We start from the raw sequence: 25272 nt of genomic DNA on the forward strand, positions 1-25272 counted from the left end.
TGTTCATTATTCCTTGAGATAAATAAGAGAGACAAGGAGAGCATGCATGGCTGAGGAACTTTTCGTAAACTGGTATGACGTGTATAGTTGGTGCCCATGCCCGTGTGCATCTTATGCCTAGCTTGTAACTTCCTATAAGCATGCAGCAATCTACCTTGATGACGCTATCATCGAGAGAGATAACTGAAAGCATATCGGGATTGTCTTACTGTGTAGGGGGTGAGGAGAGCGTCCAATTTCGACACAAGGCCGAGCCCCAATTCACAGCAGAAGCCCCTCTGAGCCCTGATTTTCTCTCTCGCCTAAAGCCGCCATGGCGGTTGCAGGTTTATTTGGTTTTTTTTCTTTTTTGGTTTGTGGCCATCGTCCATTGGGCGCCTTCCAGTCCTGGCAGCCCGTCCCACGCTGTGGGCTTCAACCGGTTGCCTTGATGCAATTATGCATGGCTGCATGCTCATGCAAACGGCCTCTACAAGGGGGCCATGGTTGTATTACCAAGTTCAGCATGAAGGCAAACATTATCAAGTTGTGGTGGCAGGCATACATATGCAAGGGTATCCACACTGGGTTCATAGTTGCATGAGTGCAACACGGAATTCAATGACCTTAGCAACACCAGTACATAGGCGAGATTTGAAATTGCGAATCCGACGGCAAAGTATTCCAAGCAATCACGAAAAATCTCTGACGTGATTGTACACAACTTCAAGATCATGTAACGGCACAGCCTTGGTCTCGGCTCTAATTGCGGTGACAACAGCTTACAGTTGTGTCCAGATAGTGCCACTCCACGTGATCATACACCACCGCGTATGAGGTTGCTAACAAGGCCATCCAAAATACAACAACATGGTTCCACCGCTCGAAGAGGGCTTGTCAACATTGGTACGCAAGTTGACTTTCGCATTTTCAATTCTCACTTCCTTGAATTTTGCAGTTCTCTTTTCGTTCAAAACATACATTGGGCTTTTCAATCATCGAGCCGCTCAATCATGTTCGGCACGTGAATGCTTTTCATGCATGGGAGATGCTATGCTACACAGCTACTATGAACACAATCGTTGGCCCAATGACTTCTCCCATTAATGGTCTGTTGTTATGGCAAGGCCTGTGAATGTGATCCAATCTTGTTTTCTACAATAATTGGCAATGACTGCATGCCAAGCAAGTACGAGGTACATCTCTTGCAAGTATTTTTTTGTTTTTCAATACAATGTACAATTCGACAAGGTCGCTTATCAGTGAATGATCGACACGGTCGACTTTCTTTTGCTATGACATCTGTTTTTTTAGCATAAATATCCTTTGACTATGAGCTCTCAAGAACTTCATAGGTTGTTAATGGAAGCAAGGCTTCCAATTTGGTATCTTGCATTGAGATTTTCCCGTCTGGCTAATGCTATGAGCATAAAAACTTGGAGGAATTTGTCAGTTTGTCAGCATGTTATTTCATTACATGCACAGAAGGTGTATATGATACACATGACAGCTCTCTCTCGCACAACAAAATAGGCTATGAGCCGGATGGGAACAAGTTCTTCCATCAAAAGTTCAGGACAACAGGTTACAGCAGGATGATCATGTTAGACGCTTTTAATTCTTGTTTGTTTTTCCATGTTTACACCTTTGCTTGGACACTACTGTTTTTGTGCAATGCAAAGTGCTTTGACAGTCTTACACGAAGCAAGGCTTCTCACTTGTGCCAAGGTATTGCCCATTGTCTTCAAATCAAGGGCATTGGTCTATACGTTTGGGGAACTTGTACAATAAAGATATCTGCTCCCATTTTATGCGTGGCACCTCAAGTTAGGATGTCTCCCTAACAGTCTAGGCAACTGTGCATGGCACTTCTGGTTTTGGGCTCTCACGTTTGAGGCCATCACTCTTGATGGTAAGGGCTTACCATTCTACATGCAAGGCATGCTAGTGAGGTGGATTCAATTCTATTGCTTCATGAATTACGCTCCCGCTATCACACTAGTAACTCTATCATGAACAAGATAAGTGATGGATTGTTTAACGTGCTTTTTGGTTGCTGTCAACACACACCAACATTAACAGGAACCTAACTTTAAGACATAATTCATAGGCGAAGTAGCTGCGCAATGAAGATTCTCCGCCATGTGTTCCCATTGACTCCACCTGCAAGTGGTTTGGTGGAGGTTGAGGTGTGCTCCCTCCCGGCCGTAAGCGACCTTACCCACGGCCCTCCTTTGCCTTGTTGGCCTGTCCTTCCCCGCCTGTCGAGCGGTTCTTCCCACGGCCATGCCTTTGCCTTGTCGGCCTGTCCAAGACCCGAGAGCGAGAGAGAGAGCAACAGAGAGAGAGAGTACCCATGCAACGCCATGCATCTCCATGCAATACTTCCCCCCTTCCTCCATAGCTCCCTCTTCAACCGAGCTCTGATACCAGTGTAAGACCCAGGAGCTGCGTAATGAGGATTCTTCGCCCAACCCCCCATTATATAGCCCTTGGCCATTGAATAGAATCTCCCTGTCCGCCTTTAGCAGCCAGCCCTTGGCCCAAGTCCTGCTCGCCTGGGTTTGCCCTTGGCATGACAATGCTGCTAACTTGACCTTCAGAGTTAGGTTTGGAAAACATTTACAAACCTAACTCAAGCAAAAAAAGTGTGTGCTAGTTTTGGCCAATTTTCATGAAATTGGCATTAGCTCACCATAACCACAACTTAGTGACCTCTAAAGTCCCACATAGCTAGCATATGTATTTCTAAAGGTGTTGTTATGCTTCTAAAAAATGGAACGCTATGTACTCAAAGCTATGGCCTATTTATGAAAAATTCTCTATGCTGATTGGCTAGTAAAATTCAAATATTGATGAATATTTTGAAAGTGTCTCTGTAATCAAAAGGCAATTTTGAGTGTGTTTATGGAGTTCTCACTATGTAACTCTTCTTCCTTGAGTTTTGTGGTGCCTAATACCCTAAATAGAAAAGAGCAGAAAGACGGGAGTTATTTTCTATTTTACCAAAAGTGGACTCATTTTGAGTTCATACTATATTGTCTTCAAATTGCTGAATTTCACTCAAAAAACATCGTACATTTAAAGAGCAGGTCCAAATATAAGCTTATAAGTTGAATTTAGAACCAGCCTGATAGTTTAATATTCCATACGGAAGGCCACATTGTGGAAGGTAGTTTTCTCATATGTGCAGTTTTTGTACTTTGAGATTGAGAGAGAGAGAGAGAGAGAGAGAGAGAGAGAGAGAGAGAGAGAGAGAGAGAGAGAGAGAGAGAGAGAGAGAGAGAGAGCCCTTATGAGGCTTTTCATTAGTCAACAGAGCTTCTTGCTTTTGGAATCCTTCCTTCTATTATGTAGTTAAGGAAGCATTAGAAGGATTCTTATTAAAAATTTGGCAGTTTAGAGAGGGCCATCACCATTAATATGAGATAACCGCAGTGATATCTTGTAGATAACCCAAAATTCAAGGAGGTAAGGAGATGAAAAGTTAGGGATCTACCCAAAAATGTCTGTGTGCGTGTGTTAGAGAGAAGCGCGACATTGCGTAATTTGCCATATGCTTGCACCTTGCTAGAGTCTGTTCCTCCTTTATCTAAGTATATCGATGTTGTTATGTGCACAAGAGGTCAACCAAATTGACTGTGTCCTCACTCTCAAGAAGAGACTCCTTACATTGACGAGCTACCACAATTGGCATGATCTTGGAACATACAAGAGGGTTCATATTACGGCCTATCCAACCGCATGCCCCAAATGCTATAATACGATATAATATGAATGTCATATACGTCGATAATTGATTTATACATACCTATAGGAAAAATTACCAAAACATATTGAAGTTTGTGGAACTTCAAAAAATGCACCTCAAATTTTGGAACTCCCAAAATACTTTTGTTTTGATTTTAGATGAATTGCTTCAATTTTTGCATAATTTATTCTTTCTTTTCAAAGAGACCTATTTCTTAAGTGCCTTTGACACTAATGAAATCACAAATAGAGGTAGCTGTGTCTACAAAATAGTGAACTGTTTCATCCGAGGAGCCCACAATACCATCTAAAATTCTAGTTCTATAATCTTGAAACGAGGGAGAACCACTTTCACACTGACTAAGGCAATTTACTCATTGAGTGCCCAAGTTTGGGCACACTGACGTGGAAGCCAAGCGGCATTGTCTTATACTGGTTAGAGCAAAGCGTGATGAGCTCTCGGTCGTCAGATTCCAAGTTCAAGCCCTGTTGGCTCGTTGGTCTGAATTGAGCCCGCGGTTGTCTTCCTACCGGCGGCCACTTTTGTTACACTGAAATTTTTCTTTAACGACCAGGGCCTTGCGCGCTGCATCGCTCGCGAAATCGCCTCTATCCCAAATAGTGCAGGCATTTGGCTCTCGATTGCACCCTTTCATGCTTAAAATAGTGTAGAAGAGCGACGACAATTGATCAATCCTCTTAAGTGGCACTATATAGGGTGTTTTACCCTAGTGTGTGATGCATGCACGCCCATCCCCATAAATGACGGGCAGACATGTAGCGAGTGTGTATCCAACACAAAATAATGTTGTTAGGGTAGAGGAGCTAGTAGGGGGACAGGTAACTTGGGGAGCTTCAATCTCTTTCCTCCGAGCTTGACTTCTCCGAGCTTGACTTCTTGCGCTTAGCTGCTCATTTTAATCGCCTTCTCACAAGCTTTCAGGAGAATTAATTTGGGGCTGGTTGGATTTGAGAGCCGATGGTTGTGGCACCATTTTCGGAATCACGTGTATAAAAAATCGGCATGAATAAGGAGATCAACAAAGACCAAAAGAGGCAAATTGCAACCACAATGGTTTGAACCCACTCACTGCCCAACGAGTTTGAGATGTTGCTAACCAACCAGCCATTTTGACTACTCTTTTTCGTGCTAAATCTGGTCATCAAGTGTGTTATATTATAATTTTATTTGTCCTTCCTCTAGGGGCCGTCCCCCTACTGGCTCCTCTACCCTACATATGCTTACGAAATTGACAAGCAGGGGAGAGATGGCACTGTGTGCTCGTGTACCAGTGTTTGTCGCGACAGGACTATGGATGCAGGAACAACGTGAGATTTCCCCTTGCTCAAGACCGTGCAATACTAACTCTCGTAAGTCTGCGATTCGTTATGCTACGCTAAGCTTTTCAGCTCAGTATTCTTTATCGCCATTGCTGGCCTTGTGTGTTCTAAGGCTCCGCATCCAACATAAAGCTTGCAAGAAGAGAAATTCTGTCTGGCTTCTTCATCTCCATTGCAGCTCCCGCATTCCATGGCTGTTCTATGGCTACGCAGCCCAAAAACATGCATTTGCCCGTTGAAGAGATTAAGGTACTCTACCCGAGATTCCTTTGCCTTGCAAAATCATATGTAGCTTGTTGTGCTTTTCATGAGTTGAGTTGATGGTGTTGTCTATGGCCGGCACACAAACCCATCTCTCTTGTTGCATGTTCATTCTAAAATGCCAAAAGAGAGCCTTCATGAGCCCTTTCATGTGGCACCGAGCATTGGCCTCCAACTATGAGCGGCCAGTAGCCTGTGAGGGCACACGTTGGCCTCATGCATGTGAATACAAGAATTTTCGCACTTTTGGAACTAATCTTTGAATAGTTGTTAAGCAACTTGGGTATGTACGATACATTTTGCAGTCAAAGTATGAAAAACATATGCTGTACAATATGGTTGACAAGGATAGTACAATTAACTATGGGTATACACAAGAAATGTGAAGGAGATGAAAGAGGAACACATAGATATTGAGACAAAGCAGCAGCGGGAGAGAGAGTGAGAAAAACTGACGGTTTGCTGTTTTTCACTCATTTGGGACTGATTTCCATTGTAGTGGGCTGATTTGAAGGTTTTTCTTCATCCGTCTCGTGTCAGATGCAACGGAATTGAAATGGTGTTAAGATCCAAACTTTACACTTCCACAAATCTTTGCTTCTTTTCTTGCTTGAATGTGTGCTACTTAGCACGGATGATGTCTCCTGAGAGAGAGAGAGAGAGAGAGAGAGAGAGAGAGAGAGAGAGGGATCCGATGGGTCCCAACCAACCCTCTCAAGGGCCCCCACACTGTTGTCGATGTGGTATTTGCTTTTGATTGCGTAAATGAAATGTACACACATGCAATACCTCAATGCAGACTCTAGTGATTCGAATGAGGAATGTCGCCATGGTAACTCTTCAAAATGAAGCATGTCCGGGGTTGATTTGATGCGCCTTTGGATCCGTGTCGATGGGCTTATCCTGGAGTCATCTAGGTATATAAATGATGGAAGCACTTGATGTGGCGGCTGCAAGTAGGGAGTTTGCGTTAGCAAACGGGATGCATTTCCGTTGAGGAAAAGGGTTGAAAATCAAAAAACGATGGGGCTGTTGGGCTGATCTGGTACGAGCTCGCAATGAAGGGCCAAAATGCCAAGGGCTTTTGATGCAAAAACGGTTGCTGAGCTGCTGGCGTTGGCTGAAACCTGATGAAAAACGCTAGGGTAATTTTTAGTGCCAAGTTGAGAAAATTGTGGAAATGTGTGCACATGGGAGTTTTTAGGTGATAATTTGCTATATTGCGAACCATTTGACGAAAGAAGTGGACCGACACACTAACCTAGACCTACATGCACGTCATGTCAGATGCCTAATGAAGTGTAATAACATTTGTCAAAACGCGTGTACAAACCATTTATGCAAGAGGGTTCCAAAACTGGAAAAACTAATCGAATGGACTTGTCCGGACATGCATGTCTTGCAAGCAAGCTCACAAAATTACCCCCCTAGGATTGTAGACACTCCTATCTAGGGATATGTACATAATCGGCTCTGGAAGTCGATGAAGCATGTCCATGTGGCACACAGAGCCATGTGCACATGACATCCCCTCTTGCTTAAGGTGAGGTATAGGTACGGAGCTACATGGCCTCCTTGTACGAGGGTAGTAAATCTGGATAGTCGATGAAAAATTTCTTGTCTACCCAAGTAGCATCATGTGTCCCTCTATCCTTGAATTTTGATGAAATGTTGCTTTGTCTTCTTCTTATTGCCAAATTGGAATTGAAGCAATTGAATACGCTTTGACTTGATGACTCTGACAATGTTCTCTCTGGTGGTTCTTCTTTTGGATTGCTCCTTGGAAGTCCACCCTTGTGGCGGCAACTCTTCAGGTCCACTTTGGAAACTTGTGTAGACGCTCCATAGAAACAACAATGCGAGGTATTGGCTTCTGGAATTTGGCCATTCTTGGCGTGAATGCTGTGATATCCACATAAAAATGAAATGAATTTGGCTTCTTACAAACAAAGAGAACTTGTAACCAAAAAGACCGTACCTCGGGAGGGCAGAGCCACCTAAACAAAAACTCATTTGGTTTTGGATCTCTTTATCTACTTTATGGAAATGAGAGAAATTTTATCCATGTGTTCTGCGTCATGGAATTGGTTGGAGACAATATCCATAGGTTGATGGGATGGTGTGTAGGGAAACGATGATCTTGAGTAGGCATGGAATGGACCTTGAGAAATAGTTTACTATACGTTTCAAGAATACCCAAATTGGTCGATGTCGAATTGACGCCGAAGGATTGAGTTCGGTACTCCACTACGTAGTTCCTTCTAGTGTAGACATGAGAGATGAGAGGACCAGGTGGGATGTTTGGAACCGTTCTGATGGTAACGGGCAGGGAAACATTCTCCTTGATGTGAAGAGAGGAGGTATCCCAATCAATGCGTGGCTTGAACCGGCGGAACCACTTGATACCCAAAATAACATCACATCCACTTAATTTAGCAACCACAAATTGACGAGTAAATCGAACTTGTTGAATGTCACAAATTGATGACGTGGCATGACCACCCGTGGGTAGATGGGATGATGTGGCACAAAAATTACGGATAGGCTGACGTGGCAGAGTGCCACGTGGCAGACAATACGGATTTCCGGAATTTGCGTTGATATGCTGACGTGGCTGACCGTACGGCAGACTAACATGGTAGATTGTACAAACAGTTCCGTAATTCGCGCTGACAGTTGTACGGATTTTCGCTTTTTGCGTTGCTCCTTTTTGCTGACAGATTTTGAGATTACTTGCTTTTGGGGCTCTGCTTTTAGCATCCCTTGTGATGTTTATAAGTGACCCAATGGGACTCACTTTTGAGAGCATCTGGACGCAGAGTCTGAGAGCGAGCACCCGCGGGAGTTGTACTTTACTCAAAGATTAATATAAAAAGATGTACCGAAAGGGGTGCAAGTCTTTGGGGCCAATTGTCACAAACTGGTGACGTGGCAGACCCACAGACACAAACACACACACACACACGCAACTGTTGATGTGGCAGAGCCACCGAAAAATGCGTTGACTACTGACGTGGTAGTGTACGAACAGACTGTACGGATGCCCGCTTTATACGTTGACAAGTTGACGTGGCAGTTGTATAGACACCCGCTTTTCGCGCTAACTGTACGGATTTCCGCAAAACGCATCGACGTACGGATTTTCGTAAATCGCGTTGACAACTTTTGGTTGGCAGTTTTTGGGCAGTTTGCTTTTGAGTTGAAACTTTTGCGGCTCTGTATTTGGCATCCCATGCAATCTTTGTAAGTGGCCTTAGGGACTCACTTCTTAGAGCATCTGGACGCAGAGACTAAGAGTGAGCACCCGTGGCCTCAGTTGTACTTTGCACGTAGATTAATATAAAAATAAGTACTGAAAGGGGCGCCAGTCTTTGGGGCCAATACCTCTTGGCACGTGTCACGTGACACATCCAACCGTATGTGTCCGTGGACAAGCTACAGCATGATCAGGGTTCAGTTCAGTCAAGTCAGTCTAGATTAGAAGTGATCTGGCACATTTGTGAGTCTATTCGTAGACCGTGCATACCCAGTCACTTAGCATAGATGCATATCCTCTGGTTACACACAACATGATCATCAGAATTCCCATCAAAATCCATTAGAATCAGTTAGGGGGATTTTCCAGCGCATTTAGCCTATTTTCCCTATTTTTGACATTTTTCACTTATTATTTTTAAGCGACTTTCCAACAAAAGTAGTTAGGGCAATTTTGCTAAGTTTGTATATAAGCAAACCCAAGTTAGCACTAAATGGCAGAAGAGGCAGCAGGAGCACATGCTCAACAGGACCCCAAAGGCTTCTAGCGTTTTTGCTCCACAGCATCTTGGCTAGCGTTTTTGGACAAGGCACCACAGATCAGTCAGTGTTTTGCATTTGCAGAGCCACGGCGACAAGACCACGGCAGATCAGCCTAGCATTTTTGCATTTGCAGAACCTCGGCGACAGAAACACCATTTTCAGCCCTAGCATTTTTGCATCTGCCAGCAACCTCAGCGTTTTGCAGATCTATCGCGACAGAATCAGCTCTAGGACCACCTTTTTCAGTTTTCAGCAGTTAGACTTCGCAGATCAAGTCCTGAACCTCGCAGATCTCACCTTCCCGCAGCAGTTCCTCGCCGCACGGTCAGTTTCCGCAAGGTTTATAGTTTCAGCCCGGAAAACGCAGATTTCAGCATCTGCGTTTTCAGCGCATCGTCGTCGTCGCCGTTGTCATCGACATAGAGTCAGAATTCAGCAGATAGAACATTTGCAGATGTTACAAAGTGATGACGTGGCGGACAGCAGAAACCCTAATTTCTGCCAGAAACCCTTTTTTTTTAAAAGAAAGATGAGCGACGCAAATTTTGCTTTTTCTCTTCCTAATGAGAAAGAGAGAGAGAGAATGCTTTTGCTTTCAAGTTTTGACTCTCTGTGAGAGATAGAGAGCAATTGCTTTTGCTTTTAAGCTTTTGGGGCTCTGCTTTTGGGCATCCCTTGTAACCTTTAATTTAGTGGTGAGGGCCTCACTTCTCAGAGCATCTGGATGCAGAGTTTGAGAGTGAAACCCTAACTGCTCTCTTGTACTTTGATGATTGATTAATACAAAAAGAAATACCGAAAGGGGCGCCAGTCTTTGGGGCCAATATCTGTAGGCACGGAACTCCGCCGGGCCAGTGCAAATCTATTGTGATCTGTGAATTGTTTTGAAGTGGTTATTTGGTGCTGTCACGGTTGATTCTTGACTTGGAGTGTCCAAGTCTGTTACAGTGGTATCAGAGCACGGCCGATTTCTCTTCTACGAAAAATCCGATCCCCGAATTTTTTTTCCACGGCACCTATGGCTTCAGGCAATGATCAGTCGACTCCCTCTGCATCTGGACATGTGGGCTGGGATCACAACGAAGATTCAGACAGAGTATGGCCCGCCTTGGCCTACTCAGGCGGAGCGGCGAGAGATAGAGCGTCGCCAGTTGATCAGCGATGCAACAAAGATGATGCTCAATTTTGCCAAGGACCCGAAGATGGCAAAATATATGAACCAGACCTCTTTGGAAGAGGTACAGATGGAGTGGCAAAGAACCACAACACCACTCCCGAAACCCGCTCTCAAGAAACCTTCTGCCTCCAAGAAATATACGGAGAAGGAACTGGAGAACGTGGTTGATGCACGGATTGCTCAGCTTTTCGATGTGCAAAAGAAAGGCAAAAAGCACGGCAAAAAGCAGAAGAAAGGCACTGACTTCCCGGGATATTTGGGTCGTTGGTCGACTTTTGACAAGGCAAAGAAACAGAAGAAGCGTGTTCGATTTGAAGGAGTACCCAGTTCTTCTTCTTCTTCTTCTTTTGACAGTTCTTCTAGCTCTTCAGATTCGAGCGAAGAAGACAGAAAAGGTAAAAAGCGAAGCAAGAAACAAAGCTTCGGAAAGGGCAAGAAGAAGGCTACATCTCGCCCAGAGACTGACAGTTCTACTGAGGACTTGTCTACAGACAGCTCAGATTCTGATCATGGAAACTTTTATGCGAACAAGAAGAATTTTACAAAGCCAACCAGTATGACTTTCTCGAAGATAAAAGCAAGAAAGTGCGAGAGTTTAAGGAAGGTGGCCACTCGATCAAGTTTGATACTTTTCAGGATACTCAAATGCTATACAGCAGCTTGACATCGCTTTCGCGGGAGGACGCTATTCAGAGCACTCCAAGATTCGGAGAGCTACCTCTTACCTTAAGGGGAATGCTCGTACTTGGTGGTCCACGCTTCTTTTAACAAGATTGCGCAGTTAAATAGCTGAAATTTAAGAAGCTTTTCTTTCTTCTTGGTTGACGCAAGAATATGAATGAGATATACGAGCTGCTTAGAACCATCTTCGGATGACCAAGAAAGATACAATCAATGCTTATTGTGAAAGATTCTGGAGCCCTTTTCTACCCGCCTCTTCATTCAAGAAGATCTCGTTCAGAGAATAGATTGAGCGGTTTACCTTGGGTCTACCTACAGAGATCCGAGATCATTGCTTGGAACAGAACTCAGCTTCTATTCAGGAGTTGATGAGTCATGCGAAGCGGGGCTTTGCCATTCACTCTTGCAGTCTGACCTACCCCACAGATGAGGCCATGACAGAATGAGCCGAACAGACTTCTGGGAATGACAGTAGAAAGAAAAAGAGCAACCCAGAGAAAAAGGATGCACGACCCAAGCTTACTCCTGAGGAGAGAGCTCGCTTCATCAGAGAGGGGAAGTGCTTTGGATGCGGGGAACATGGACATATCTCCACAAAGTGCCCTGATAAGGCACAGAAAGAACATAATGATTAAGACGACGATAGGTCTGAGAGTTCGAGAGCAGCTGAGGAATGTGGTAGAAAAGGCAGATAGAAAAGTAGAACTGGTACCACATGGCGTGGGACCTGCACCGAATCTAATGAATGAAAGTACAAACTTTGCCGCTTTTGGGGCAAAGTGAAGGATAAGGAAGCTCTTTTGAAGGAGTCAAGGCCAACTTCTTTTCACTTGGAATTGGCGGCTCGATTTGGAATTACGCCCGACAGACTGACGCCACAGGCGGAGGTAGTTCGAGTGGCACCCGGATGGGATGTTGCCATTACACCGAGCATTGGCAAACTTCGTTTGCAATGACAGGGGTGTTCAGGGCACGCGAGTGACGTTCTACTCAGGATCCCTTGGTACCACAAGAACTACGCCGTGGTTGACCACCGGGCCGAGAAAGCGACTTTGATAAATGAAGGGCTTAGAGATTGTACACTTGATGAACTTCAGTTTCTTGCTCATTCTTTTGGGAGAGAACTGAACGCTGGATAAAGGTTGAATATGTTTTGACCTGATCAAAAGAACGCCAAGATTTTTCTCCACACTCATGCCGATTGCTTTTCAGAGGGCGTGAAGATCAAACCATTGATCTTATACTTGGAAGCACGCAACCGAATCGGCCACCTTATCGTGTGAGCCGAGTACAGAATGAAAAGATTATGAACCAAGTGAAAGACCTCTTGGAAAAGGGTCTTGTCCAGCCTAGTACTTCACCGTATTGCTCTCCAGTGTTGTTGGTTTTGAAGAAAGACGGATCTTGGAGAATGTGCATCGATTATAGCACTCTCAACGAAATCACCATCAAGAACAGATTTCCGATTCCTAGGATCGATGATATACTCGACAGGTTACAGGGATCCTCGTGCTTTAGCAGGATTGACTTGAAGAGTGGATATCATCAGATCAGGATAGCGCCAGGAGATGTCTACAAGACAGCTTTTCGGACGACTTTTGGGTTATTTGAGTTTTTGGTGATGCCTTTTGGCTTAACCAATGCTCCTGCGACATTTAACTGGATGATGGACAAGATTTTTCGAGAGTACAGGCTATTTGTTGGCACTTTCTTTGACGACATCATTGTTTTCTCCAAGAATGAGGCAGAACACAGAGATCATCTGCTTCAAGTCTTTCAGGCATTACGAGATCACATGCTAGTGATTAATGTAAAGAAAAGTGAATTTTTCCTACCAGAGATACACTTTTTGGGACACATTGTGTCGGCAGCAGGAGTGCAAATGGACCCGGCCAAGATAGAGACTATCGGTGATTGGCCCAATTTGAGGAATGTCCATGAAGTTAGAAGCTTCTTGGGAGTGTGTTCGTACTACAGGCGGTTCATACGAAAGTTTGCAGAGGTTGCTTCCCCTTTGCATACCTTGACACAAAAAGGAGTACTTTTTTCGTGGGGACCCACAGAGGTGACTGCCTTTCGGACATTGAAAGAGAAATTGACTACGGGACCTATTTTGACTTTGTCGGACTTGCAGAAGTCATTTGAAGTATATTGTGATGCTTGTGGTCGTAGTCTGGGTGTGGTCTTGATGCAAGAAGGCCATGTCATAGCTTACGAGAGCCGTTTGTTCTCTAGGCCGGAGATGACTGCACAGATTTATGAGAAAGAGCTTTTGGCGGTTATCCATGCTCTTGCTCAGTGGCGGCATTACCTACTCGGAGCGGATTTCACTGTCTTTACAGACCATCAGAGTTGGCGCTACTTCTTGTCATAGAAGCAGTTTTCGGAAAAGCAGATGCGGTGGGCGAACATCTTGTCACAGTTTCACTTCCAGATTGTCCATGTGTAGGGACAGAAGAATGTGGTGGCAGATGCTTTATCTCGGAAACCGTTGGTTCTAGCTATTTCCGTGATACATCATAGGAGCTTCGAGGATATGGTCGATCAGTATGCCACAGATACAGATTTTGCAGATATTTTCACACGGCTACGGGATGGGGAGACAGTAGCTGGATACTCCCTTCGAGAAGGCTACTTGATGAAAAAGACTATGTTCTGCGTTACACAGCCGTTGAGGGAAAAAGGTTATGACTGAATGCCACTGTCCACCTTTTACGGGTCACCGCGGCATTGCTACCACCATGAAGGGGGTAGAGGGAGTTAGCTTCTCCTTTCGGCTCTTTTGATCAAGGAGTTGGCTTCTCCTTTCGTCCAGATCGGAACTCTTGATATTCCGGCGTAGTAAAATTAGCCATCACACCTAGACCACACTGATCTTCCACGGGTGTCTTTATGCACTAAAATTACATACCCAGGCAATCTCACCCAATTAGGAATATTCAATGGTTGGCACATCACAATGCAACACAAATGTGACGTGACACATCCAACCCTATGTGTCCGTGGACAAGCTACACCATAACAGGGTTCACGTCAGTCCAGTTAGTCTAGATTAGAAGTGATCTGGCACTTTTGTGAGTCTATTCGTAGACCGTGCATGCCCAGTCACTTAGTGTAGATGCATATCCTCTGGTTGCACACTGCATAAGCATAAGCATTTCCATCAGATTCCATCAGAGTCAGTTTGGGGATTTTTCCAGTGACTTTATCCTATTTTCCATAATTTTGACATTTTTCACTTATTAATTTAAGTGACTTCCCAACAAAAGTAGGTAGGGCAAATTGGGTAAGAAAATATATAAGCAAACCCAAGTTAGCACTCTTGGGCAGATGAGCAAGGAGCACAATAGGCCCCCAGGCAGCAGGTACTCCCCCTCTCTCAGCAAGACCCTCTCCAAGCATCCCTTGGCGAGCCTTCCCATTCAGCCCAGTGGTACCATCTTCTCTTGCATGCTTGGCGTTTTCCACAAGCAACCCAGCAGCAACAGTCTCCTACCCTAGCGGTTTTGGATCGCCACCAAGGGCTGCAGTTTCAGCGTTTTTTACTCGGCGTTTTCAGCATAAAAAAACGCAGCCAGTCAGCGTTTTTACAGCAGGTACATCAGCGTGTAATTTCAGCCCTAAACCTGCTATTCTTCAGCGTTTTTATCAGCCTGCGACAAACCAGGGATTTTCAGCCACAAAAACAGCAGCTAAAACAGCGTTTTCATCACCCCAAAGTGGTCCCAAATTCTCAGCCATAATCTCTTTGTGAACAGCAGATAGAAGAGCACCAATTTTCAGCCATAAAGTCATCATCGTCGTCACCGACATAGTCACGAATTGCATCAGTCCATGCATTATCATTGTACACCTTTGTGCAATTATAAGTAGACCACTCTCGCCGACGAGAGTGGGGCCTTCGGAGGAGGGTTTTACAACGTCTTTGGTGTCGTATCTCTCTTCTCTCTTTCTCTCAGTCTCATACACTTGCACGCACAATATCCACTCACTTTGTTCGTGATCATAGCACTCTCCATAAAGAACGGAAGGCTCTCCCTTCCATAAGAACTAAAAGGAACCTTGAGCATATATGGATCACTAATCTTGAGAAAATACAACATTCATTCCGCTGCACCTTACATTGGTATCAGAGCTTTGGAAGTGTTCTGTATTACTCAAGGAAAGAACCACAAGAAATTTTTTTGCTTGTTGCGGTCGCACGAACCCAAGTTTGCTTGGGCGTGTCGATTCCTAATCGTGTTTTGTTGAAGAGTGACAGGAATCCCAAGAAAGAAGGGCTTGTTTAGCCTCCCCTTGTGTCTCTTCTCACTCATTGAGAGCGGACCGTGCACTTAGCGGCCGGCCAATCGACGTGAGGTGGGAAAAAGTAACCTTGGTGTTAGCGCAAGGCCGCCAAGGGGTGCGCCCGCAGAAAAGGATAGAACTCGGGTGAAGAGAAGATCCTTCCCAAACACGGTTTGCAAGCGAAAGAAAACCTGAAGAACCTCAAGAACCTCAGGATCCTCAAGAACCCAAGAACCTCAAGAACCTCAAGATCCTCAAAAACCCAATTTCCTCGTGGACTTAAGGACCAAAGATCATAGTGCATGATCGTCACCCGAAGCGGAATGGATACTGCGCATACAGGTGATGAGCATGAGAGAGGCGACGAAGACTTTTCCCCACTAGGAGATTTTTTCAACCCTCCCCCTTCGCCATCTACGCCACCAAGTGTACCAAACCCTATGGAGGCAATGGTCACGCAGATGCTGGCCATGATGGATAGACAAGAAGCAAATCGCCTTGCTTTAGAATGCGAGCGCAACGAACGCAAAGAACGAAAACAACAAAGAAAGCCGGAAGAGGCAGCACGAAACGCGGTCTTTGAGGCCGAGCGTGCCGCTCAAAGAGTAGCTTTGGAGATCGAGCGTGAGGCTCAACGAGAACTACGCACTCAAGAATTGCTTCGACAAGTACTTATCTCGAAATCCGAACCACCCAAGGATCGTGGGAGTTCCTCAAGTGGCGCAAGTCCCGATGCGGATTCCAACCATCCAGTCACAGAGAAGTTGACTTTCAGCAAGTATGATGGTAAGATGGATGCTACGGTTATTCATTCTTGGTTGCATCTATTTAATGCTTATTTTGCGACAACTAAGAAGACAGGAAATAGCAAAGTTTTGACTGTAGTTATGTACCTTGCCGGTGATGCCATCAATTGGTACCACGCATGGCAAGAGGCACAGCTAGCTGTGCACCTAGGGAAGCCGACGAATTCACGCCCCTTTCCTTCAATTGGGCTGATTTCCAAGACAAGCTCAAGGCGCGGTTTATACCACCCCAGTACCTCGCACGCTTGAAGGACGATTGGCGCGCTCTCAAGCAAAATGGTATGCCGGTTATGTCTTTCTCTAATCGTGTTTTGCAGCTCGGCACTCAATTACGCAAATCGAATTCGGAGCGCAAGGAGGCGTTTTTTAACGGATTGGACGAGTATATCAAGTATGATGTCGAGGTACTTGATCCAATCGATCTCAACAAAGCGGTAGCGATTGCTCTCGCACACGAGATGAAGTACAACAAAGGAAAGCCTAAGGAAAACAAGACTTCTCAAGGAACCCCGTAGAGTTCTCAGAACACACAGAATGGTAAGAACGGTAAGAACGGTAATTCTCCTAGCCCTTCTTCCTCTTATTCCTCGGAAAAGAACTCTAACAATGAATCTAAGGGTAAAGCTAAAGCACCTGCAAAACCTAAGCTAACCCCTGATAAAAAAGCTTCACAAGGAATTATAGGAGGATACATCACGGCTGACGAACAAGTGATTTATGCTAAAGAAGGTCGATGTTTTCAATGTCACGTCAAGGGTCACATTAAGAAGGTCTGTCCTAAGACAGTTCCACCTAAAGAACCAAAGGCACCCACAGCAACCACAAGCACTATCACAAACCAATCTGCATCTTCTCCTGACTCTGACACACACATCGATGAGTCTCTCCTGAAGTGTTATGGTCATGTAAAGGGGCAGCGTTTTATCATATTGTTTGATCCAGGTAGTATGCATGATGTGATTAGTCTCCCTCTTGTTGAGAGAGCCCGCCTAGAGGTTAGTCAGAGAGCCCGCCTAGAGGTTAGTCAGAGAGCCCGCCTAGAGGTTAGTCAGAAATCTCCTCTCGAGGTTTCTGGCTTCGCTCCTGGTATGGACTCTCTCATCACGAAGGAGTGCCTTGATGTGATGTTTACCGTTCAACAATCTTCTTTTCGTAGGAAATTTCTTGTGTCTCCTCTCTCAGGATGTGATATGATTTTGGGCATTGAATGGTTTCGTGAACTCGACGCTCTCATTAAACTTGGGGCTAACACTATCACTTTACATGCTGACACTGATTTCCCCCTCATCATTCGTGCTGAGGAGGGCTTGCATTCTTTGCCTCTCATCTCTGATGTGTAGGTAAAGCGTGAATCACGACGAGGAGCACAAGCGGCATTCATCTATGCTGCTCCAGTTTCTCAGAGCATTCAGGCTCCAGCTAAGTATTCAGAGTTGTTTACGAAGTTTAAACATCTCTTTTTGCAGGATTATCTTCCACCTCGTCTCCCACCCGAGCGGCCGGAGGACCATCGCATCGAGCTTATGGAGGGAGTGCAGCCTGCCAATAAGGCTCCCTACCGTTTGAACAAGTCACAGGAGGAAGAGTTAGAGCGACAACTCACGGAGTTGGTGGCTAGAGGATTCATACGTCCTAGTGTAAGTCCTTTTGCTGCCCCTATTTTGTTTGTTCGCAAGAAGGATGGTTCGTCTCGTTTGTGTGTTGATTAGAGGGCATTAAACAAAATGACCGTCAAAAACAAGTTTCCGATGCCTCGCATTGAGTATATCCTTGATAGGCTCAATGGGGCAAAGGTTTTCAGCAAGGTCGATCTCAAAAGTGGATACCATCAGGTACGGGTATTCAAAGGCGACATTTTCAAGACCGCTTTTCGCACCGAGCGAGGGCAATGGGAGTATATTGTTATGCCTCTTGGATTGACAGGTGCTGTGGGTACGTTCAATCGCCTCATGGTAGGTCGTTTCGGCGATATGGTCGGTGTATGTGTGTTCATCTTTTTAGATGATATTCTCATTTTTTCTGCATCGTGGGAACAACATGAAAGAGATGTTGAAAGGGTACTAACTTGTTTGGATGAGTGTCAGTTGTACATTGCAGCTAAGAAGTCTGAATTTTTTCTTACGAAAGTCACTCATCTGGGTTATATTATTTCTGCAGAAGGCGTCAAGTTAGATCCCGCAAAGGTGGAACAGGTTCATAATTGGGATTTGCCCAAAACTGCATGTGATGTGCGTTCTTTTCTTGGTTTATGTCAGGCATATAGTTCGCACATAGAGAATTTTGCACGCATTGTTGCACCTATGACTGATGTTTTGAAAGGGGTAAAGACTCGCCGTCAGCGCGTAGACTTGCCCGAGGCAGCCATTGAGGCTTTCACAACTTTCAAGGTTGCGGTGACAGAAGCACCGTGTCTTTTCCTTGCCTCTTGGGATGATCCCTTTGAGGTATGGACGGATGCAAGCAATGTCGCCATAGGCGCTGTGCTCCAATAGCATGGTCGTCCTGTAGCTTTCCTTAGCCGGAAGCTCAATAGTGCGGAAAAGAATTATTCAGTTTATGATAAAGAACTTTTGTCTGTCATTCACTCTCTTAAGCATTGGAAGCATTTTTTGTATGGTAGAGAGTTTACAGTGTGCACAGATCATCAAGCCCTCAAGTGGCTCCAGTCTATGCCTAGTGCACATTGGAGTGATCGCCAAGCGCGGTGGTCACAATTTTTTGAGCAATTTGGAGGTTTGATTGAGTATGTGTCTGGAAAAGCTAACCCTGTTGCAGATGCGTTGAGTCGCAAAGGACAGATTTTGGCTCGAGTCAAGAACCACATTTTCTATACAAGGTGAGTCTTTTGACAGCATGAAGAATTAGTATGCGGACTCAAAGTTTGGTAAGTATTGGTTGCAGGCTCTTTCTTCCCAAGGGCCGAGCAACTATCTCATGCGTGATGGATTGTTATTTTTTCGTCAACGTTTATGTGTGTTGCCCTCTTTGAGGCCAACCATATTGCATGATGCACATGATTCTCTCACGGGTGGGCACAGGGGAATGAACACCACATTGGAAAAAATTGAACGATTTTTTTATTGGCCTAAAATGCGAAAAGATGTGTTTTGTTATGTCACACAGTGGACTATATGTCAAAAAGTCAAAGCTCCTCTGGGTAAGCAGCAAGGCCTCTGAAACCGGCCTGTTCAATCCAAAAAGGGCGGTAGACTTTACTTCAAACCTTGATTTAGCTTTCACCCATTATTAGTCGTCTATTTTACCTGTACTTTCAAGACACAACAAAAGGGGAGAGGGATACAGGCTGCTAGATTGCACCTGTAAGAGTAGACCGACACCAGATTGGCCCCTAACTTAGGCGCCCCTTTCGGTATTTCTTTATTGTTCAAAAGAGGGAATAAATGCTGTGGATCCTTACAAGCTGCCCCGCACAAACTTGGCTGAATTTCAACTGTTCCGGCCTGATTTCGGTAGCATAACTGTACTAGGACCCTTCACAGTCAGTATTCCCACGCATTGACTGACTTTCCCGACGCATACGGGCACTTTGCAAAATCTGGCGAGAATCTGCAGCACGCTGAATTCTCTGTTTTCAGCCCTGAAAATGCGCCAGATCACCTGTACAACGGTCCCCTTGCGTCCCCGAACGTCCTGGGGGTATTAGGGTCTGTTTAGGGCCAAAACCCTAAACCTGCAAAAATACACAGCAGGCTGTAATTTACTGTTTCGGGCTCCGTTTTGCGTGCCGGTCGCATCCTTAGCAAGTCCTCGAGCTCCCGCACCTGTAGGGCTACTTGCCCTTTGAATCGGACGAGATTTCTGGCGTGAAACCTCTCCGAATTCACCTGTACCTGCGGGGGGATTAGCCGCTAGCTAATCCAGTACCTGTGCAAGAGGCTCTTGCCTCGACAATCGCGCATGAACCCACACAACTGTACATTGGTCAAATGAAGAGCCCACTAGAGGGGCATAACATACTGCCAAAGGGGAGAGAGAGGGCAGTGCGTATCGTGCAGGGCATCACTCCTGGCACCGCACTGTGCATAAGAGGGAAAGCAAGCACTCCATAGCTCTTAACCTGTGACAAAATCTGAAAATGAGCCTCTCCCAGCTTAAAATTCAGCGCCACTTCTTGTTGCATGAGGAAAGTGCACCAGAAGGTGCCACTTGGCACATTTACAAGCATTTTCCTGTTTCAAGGTTGCCCCCTAAAAATCTCTCAACCGGTTGCCCAGTTGACTTCATGGCAGAGTAAGTCATTCCGGAGGTAATGACGCAAACACATTTTCAGGTCCCAAAATAGCAGTTCCCTAAATTTTAGGAGATGCTGCCATTGTATCTTTCTAGGTCATCCGACCCTCTTTGTACACTGCGGCCACATCCATAACTGAAATGTAGCCTCTGTAGCAAAGGATTCCACTTTGGCTAGTCAATGATCCCACTTTGGCTAACCATAGTCCTTGTCCAACCTTAGTGCTCTCTTGCCCTCAGGCCTGGACTCCCTCTGGACAGTTCCACACTAGCTATGCAATGCAGGGCAGTTAGATTTCCCGAGGGGTGTTTCCAAAAAGTGAAAGTAAATAGATAATAAGAAAGAAATCAACAAAAAGGATAGATAGTAGTCACACGCTGGTGACATACCCCCCTCTTGAAATCTCAAACGTCCTCGTTTGCATCTATGTCGTACATGCTCATAGTCAACACTGATGTATTCAACACCTGTCGACACATATACGACACATAGATACTCATTGTCAACCTTGGTGTATTCAACACCTCGTCCACTCATGTATTGCGTGCGTGTGAACCCTGTCCCAATGACATAGTGGTAGCTGCGCACTCTGCCATTGCTTTGAGTCACTAACTTTCCAATGACAAAATGGGAACTGCACATTTTGCCACTGTCTTATAGTACACGTTGGATCCCGTAACACTTTCGAGCATACCCAAACCGATAATTTAAGAATGCAGTTACACATGTACTCTTTAATAGAAGAAATTACTGTATCCTTGACAAACTGACAAGAAATACTCACTTCTATAGCACTAACCAAACGTTTGGACATTCCATAAGACCAATTGCCAAACTGACAATCTGTACAGCTCTAACATTCATGTAACATGTATTTCATTTGAGCTCACTTTAAATACCATGTATATCATTTGTTTCAAAAGCCATTGTCACACTGACAATCCATGTAGCTTTGAAACTCAAGGGGTCAAGGTAGGTTGCAAACCGAAGGCTTCAAGGTAAAGTGATAACACAGTTGGTGACTCTGCAAGTTCACCTTCTTCCATCCACTTAGCATCCATTGGTGGATAGTTTCTGAACTTTACCAAGTAACGCCTAGCAACCTTGCCTTTCACTTTTCTTTCCTTGTGTGCCAAAATCTGTTCCGGGACCAAGATCTCGTCAAGTTCCTCAACTTCCGGCTGATCTTCAGCTGGCATATCTTTTGGCACATCACCCACATAGGGTCTGAGAAGACTCACATGAAACGCATTGTGAATCTTCCAACTGTCAGGCAATTTCAGCCTATATGCAACATCACTGATTATGTCGCACACTTGAAAAGGCCCATAGTAACGCATGCTGAGCTTTGGAAACAGTCTTTCCTTGCCCTTCATCTTCTTTAACCTTGCCTTTTCAAAGCGTAAAAGCACCCAATCACCAAGTGAATATACCACTTCACGACGGTGACGATCAGTTGCTTTCTTTTGCTTTGCCTAAGTCTTTTCTAAGGCCACTTTGACCTTCTGGTACATTTCATCCATGTCCTGAACATACTTATCTGCTTCAAATATCTTGTCCTTTGTATGCAGTATGGGAGGAACTTTCTTGCCACCTTCAACTATCTCAAAAGGTGCCTTGCCAGTTGATGAATGCACTGTATTATTGTATGCATACTCCACCAATGGCAAATACTGCTCCCACTTTCCTTTATGGTCTGACACATAACACTTCAGCAGATCTAGGACAGTAGAATTTGCCTCTTCTGACTGCCCATCTGTTTGAGGATGAAATGACGAAGAGAATTTGAGCATGGTGCCCATATTCTCAAACAAGCCTCTCCATAACAAACTTGTCATGCGTGGATCACGGTCGCTAACAATCGACTGTGGCATGCCACGATACTTGAAAATATTGCTCATAAACAAGCGTGCCATCTGATCTGGTTTTATCTTCTTCCTGACAGGAATAAAATGAGCATGTTTGCTAAATCTGCAAATAATGGTCCAAATACCATCGTTTCCTGTCTGCGTTCTCAGAAGATCAAAGATAAAATCCATAGCAATACTTTCCCATGGTTTATTTGGAATGGGTAGTGGTTGCAATAACCTTGGTGCCTTTTGCCTGTCAAACTTGACCTTTTGGCATATTAGGCATTCTCGCACAAAGGCATCCACATCCCTTCTCAATGTAGGCCAGTAGAAGAATGTCTCAACCGCTTTAACTGTAGTATCAATACCACGATGCCCTGCATACGGTGGGACATAACTCTCTTCCATAACTTTGCGTCGCAATGGCTTTGTGACACACAATCTGCCATGCATCATCATGAACCCATCTTTGAGAAGATAGTGTTCATGGCGTTGTCCATCCATTAGCTGCTCGAAGACCCTTGCAAAATCTTCATCATTTACATACTGTTCTCTCATATCATCAAGTTCATGATGATAAGGAATTGACACAGCTGAAATTTGTGGCTTTCTTGACAAGGCATCAGCCACAACGTTCTTCTTGCCTTCCATATGCACAATCTGAAAATGGAACATGGACAAGATATTTGCCCATCGCATATGCTTCTCAGATAACTTTGTCTGTGTCAAGAAGTATCGCAAGGTCTGATGGTCCGTTTGGACAACGAAATCTGCACCTAGCAGGTAGTGTTTCCAACTTAAGAGCGCATGAATCACAGCCAGTAACTCTTTCTCATAGACCTGCATGGTCATCTCTGGCCCTTGCAAAATTCTGCTCTCATAGGCTACTACCCTGCCATCTTGCATTAGCACTGCACCAATGCTACTACCGCAGGCATCACACTGGACCACAAATGACTTCCTAAGATCTGGCAACATAATGACTGGATCTGAAGTCATCTTTTCCTTTTAAGAGATTAAAAGCTGAAATCTCTTTCTGTGTCCATCTAAAGGTGACTGCCTTCTTTTGAAGAGCATGTAAAGGTGAAGCAATCTCAACGAAATTTCAGATAAACCTTCTGTAATAGGAGCATAGTCCCAAGAAACTTCGGACATCATGCACCATCTTCAAATGTGGCCATGACTAAATCGCTTCAACTTTTGCAGGATCCATTCTGACACCATCCTTGGAGACAATGTGTCCCAGAAAGTGAATCTCTTCCAGAGAAAACTCACTTTTCTTTGCATTGATGAGCAACCTATGACTGCGTAGCTCTTTGAACACAATGGCCAAGTGATGCCTATGCTCCTCTTCATTCTTTGAGTAGACTATCATGTCATCAAAGAATGTACCAACAAACTGCTGGTGTGGACGGAAAATTCTGTCCATCATCCTATTAAACGTAGCAAGAGCATTTGTGAGACCAAAGGGCATCACTAAAAATTCGTAAAGGCCAAACGTTGTTCTAAAAGCAGTCTTGTGCACATCCTCTGATCTAATGCGGATCTGATGGTACCCACTCTTTAGATCTATCCTGCTAAACATAGATGCTCCTTCTAATTTGTCCATAATATCATCAATTCTAGGTATAGGGAACCTATTCTTGATGGTATTCTTGTTCAATGCATGGTAGTCGATGCACATACGCCATGAGCCATCCTTTTTCTGCACCAACAACACTGGAGAACAGAATGGAGATGAACTGGGCTGAATCAGCCCCTTTTCTAACAGCTCCTGTACTTGGCCCATTATCTCTTTCTGCTGAGCCGCACTAACCCTGTACGGAGGCTTATTTGGTGGGCTACTGCCTGGCACCAAGTCTATCGCATGGTCCTCGGGTCTCTCTGGCGGTAATTGAGACGGTAATGAATCGGAAAAACAGTCACTGTACTGTTGTAAAAACATTGACCTTTCTTTATCTAGCACAGATAAATTTGATTCATCACAATCTGACACTTCACGTGCAAAAACCAAGTACGCAGAAAGATGCTTTTTCATTACAGAAGTAATAGCAGAAGCTGATACAGTAGGAATAGACTCCCCTTTAAGCTTTACATCCAGAATGTGAGTCTTTCCCCTGCTCTGTACAGTGATCTTTGTTGTAGGCATCCATGATTCCCTGTACACGAAACAACCAAGGAATACCTAACAACACATCACATCGGTCCAGCGGCATGATGTAAAATTCTTCAACATCTACATAGGACTGGATATGTAGACGCAACTTTCCAATGATGGGTGTCATAGCCTCTGTATGGCCAGGACATGCCAAACTTGCCTCTGCTGTATACCCCATCTCTTCAGGTCTGATTCCCAACTTTGAAGCCAATTCTGGGGAAATAAAGTTGGCTTTGGCACCTGGATCAAAGAAGATAAGCACTGTTTGATCCCTGACCTTTCCCCATGCTCTGCAAAGCTCACTTGCATCTGAATTTGGCTTGTCGCCCACCATATCTGGCACTAGACCGGCCATGGGCTTCTTTCCTTTCTCGTCTTCCTTGTCATCAGAATCAGCTGGCCTTTTCTTTGTAGGACAGTTGTAAGCAATGTGGCCAGGCTGCTCACATATAAAGCATTTGTTCTCTGTCCTCAGGACCTTCTTTTGCTCTTCTGACTTGCGAGGAAAACGTCTTTTCCATTTCTTTGCTGGTCCTTTTTCTGATTCAGCCGTAGCTTTGTCTTTCCCTGCGTTGGCTGACTCCTGAGTCCCTTTAGGAGCCTCATTGGGAACGTGCTTCTTGGCTGAATTTTTCTTGCCTGATCCTGCCTTGACGCCAGTGTTAAATTCACAATCTTCTCCCTTGAGCAAACCATTGCCAGTGTTTGCTACCTCGATGAGCTGCGTCAAAGTAGTGACTTTTGTCTTCGTGGAGTATTTTCTCAATCCTTTGGGTAGGCCACAACAATATTTTTCAATCTGTTCTGTCAATGGCACAAACCTATAGGAAGTCACTGGATGTAGAGCTTTCCAAAACTTCTGATTGTAATCATCCAGATTCTTGCAAGTGGCAGCATTAAGCTGGTGCCATTCTGTCATGACATCTGCTTCA

At 44.8% G+C, this 25272-nt stretch overlaps 1 protein-coding gene across 1 annotated transcript in view; it reads left to right on the forward strand.

Annotated features, from left to right (window-relative positions):
• Window positions 1-4933: 4933 nt before the first annotated feature.
• LOC147432372 (uncharacterized) overlaps window positions 4934-25272 on the forward strand; it is a 29205-nt gene continuing 8866 nt past the window's right edge. The window contains exons 1-2 of the mRNA XM_086492349.1: window positions 4934-5100; window positions 5183-5319. Coding sequence (XP_086348475.1) covers window positions 4968-5100; window positions 5183-5319 — 270 coding nt within the window. The 5' untranslated portion in view covers window positions 4934-4967. The remainder of the gene's footprint in view (window positions 5101-5182; window positions 5320-25272) is intronic.

This window comes from Adiantum capillus-veneris, chromosome 20 (assembly GCF_014529385.1).
Source record: "Adiantum capillus-veneris isolate H3 chromosome 20, ASM1452938v2, whole genome shotgun sequence".
Taxonomy (NCBI): Eukaryota; Viridiplantae; Streptophyta; class Polypodiopsida; order Polypodiales; family Pteridaceae; genus Adiantum; species Adiantum capillus-veneris.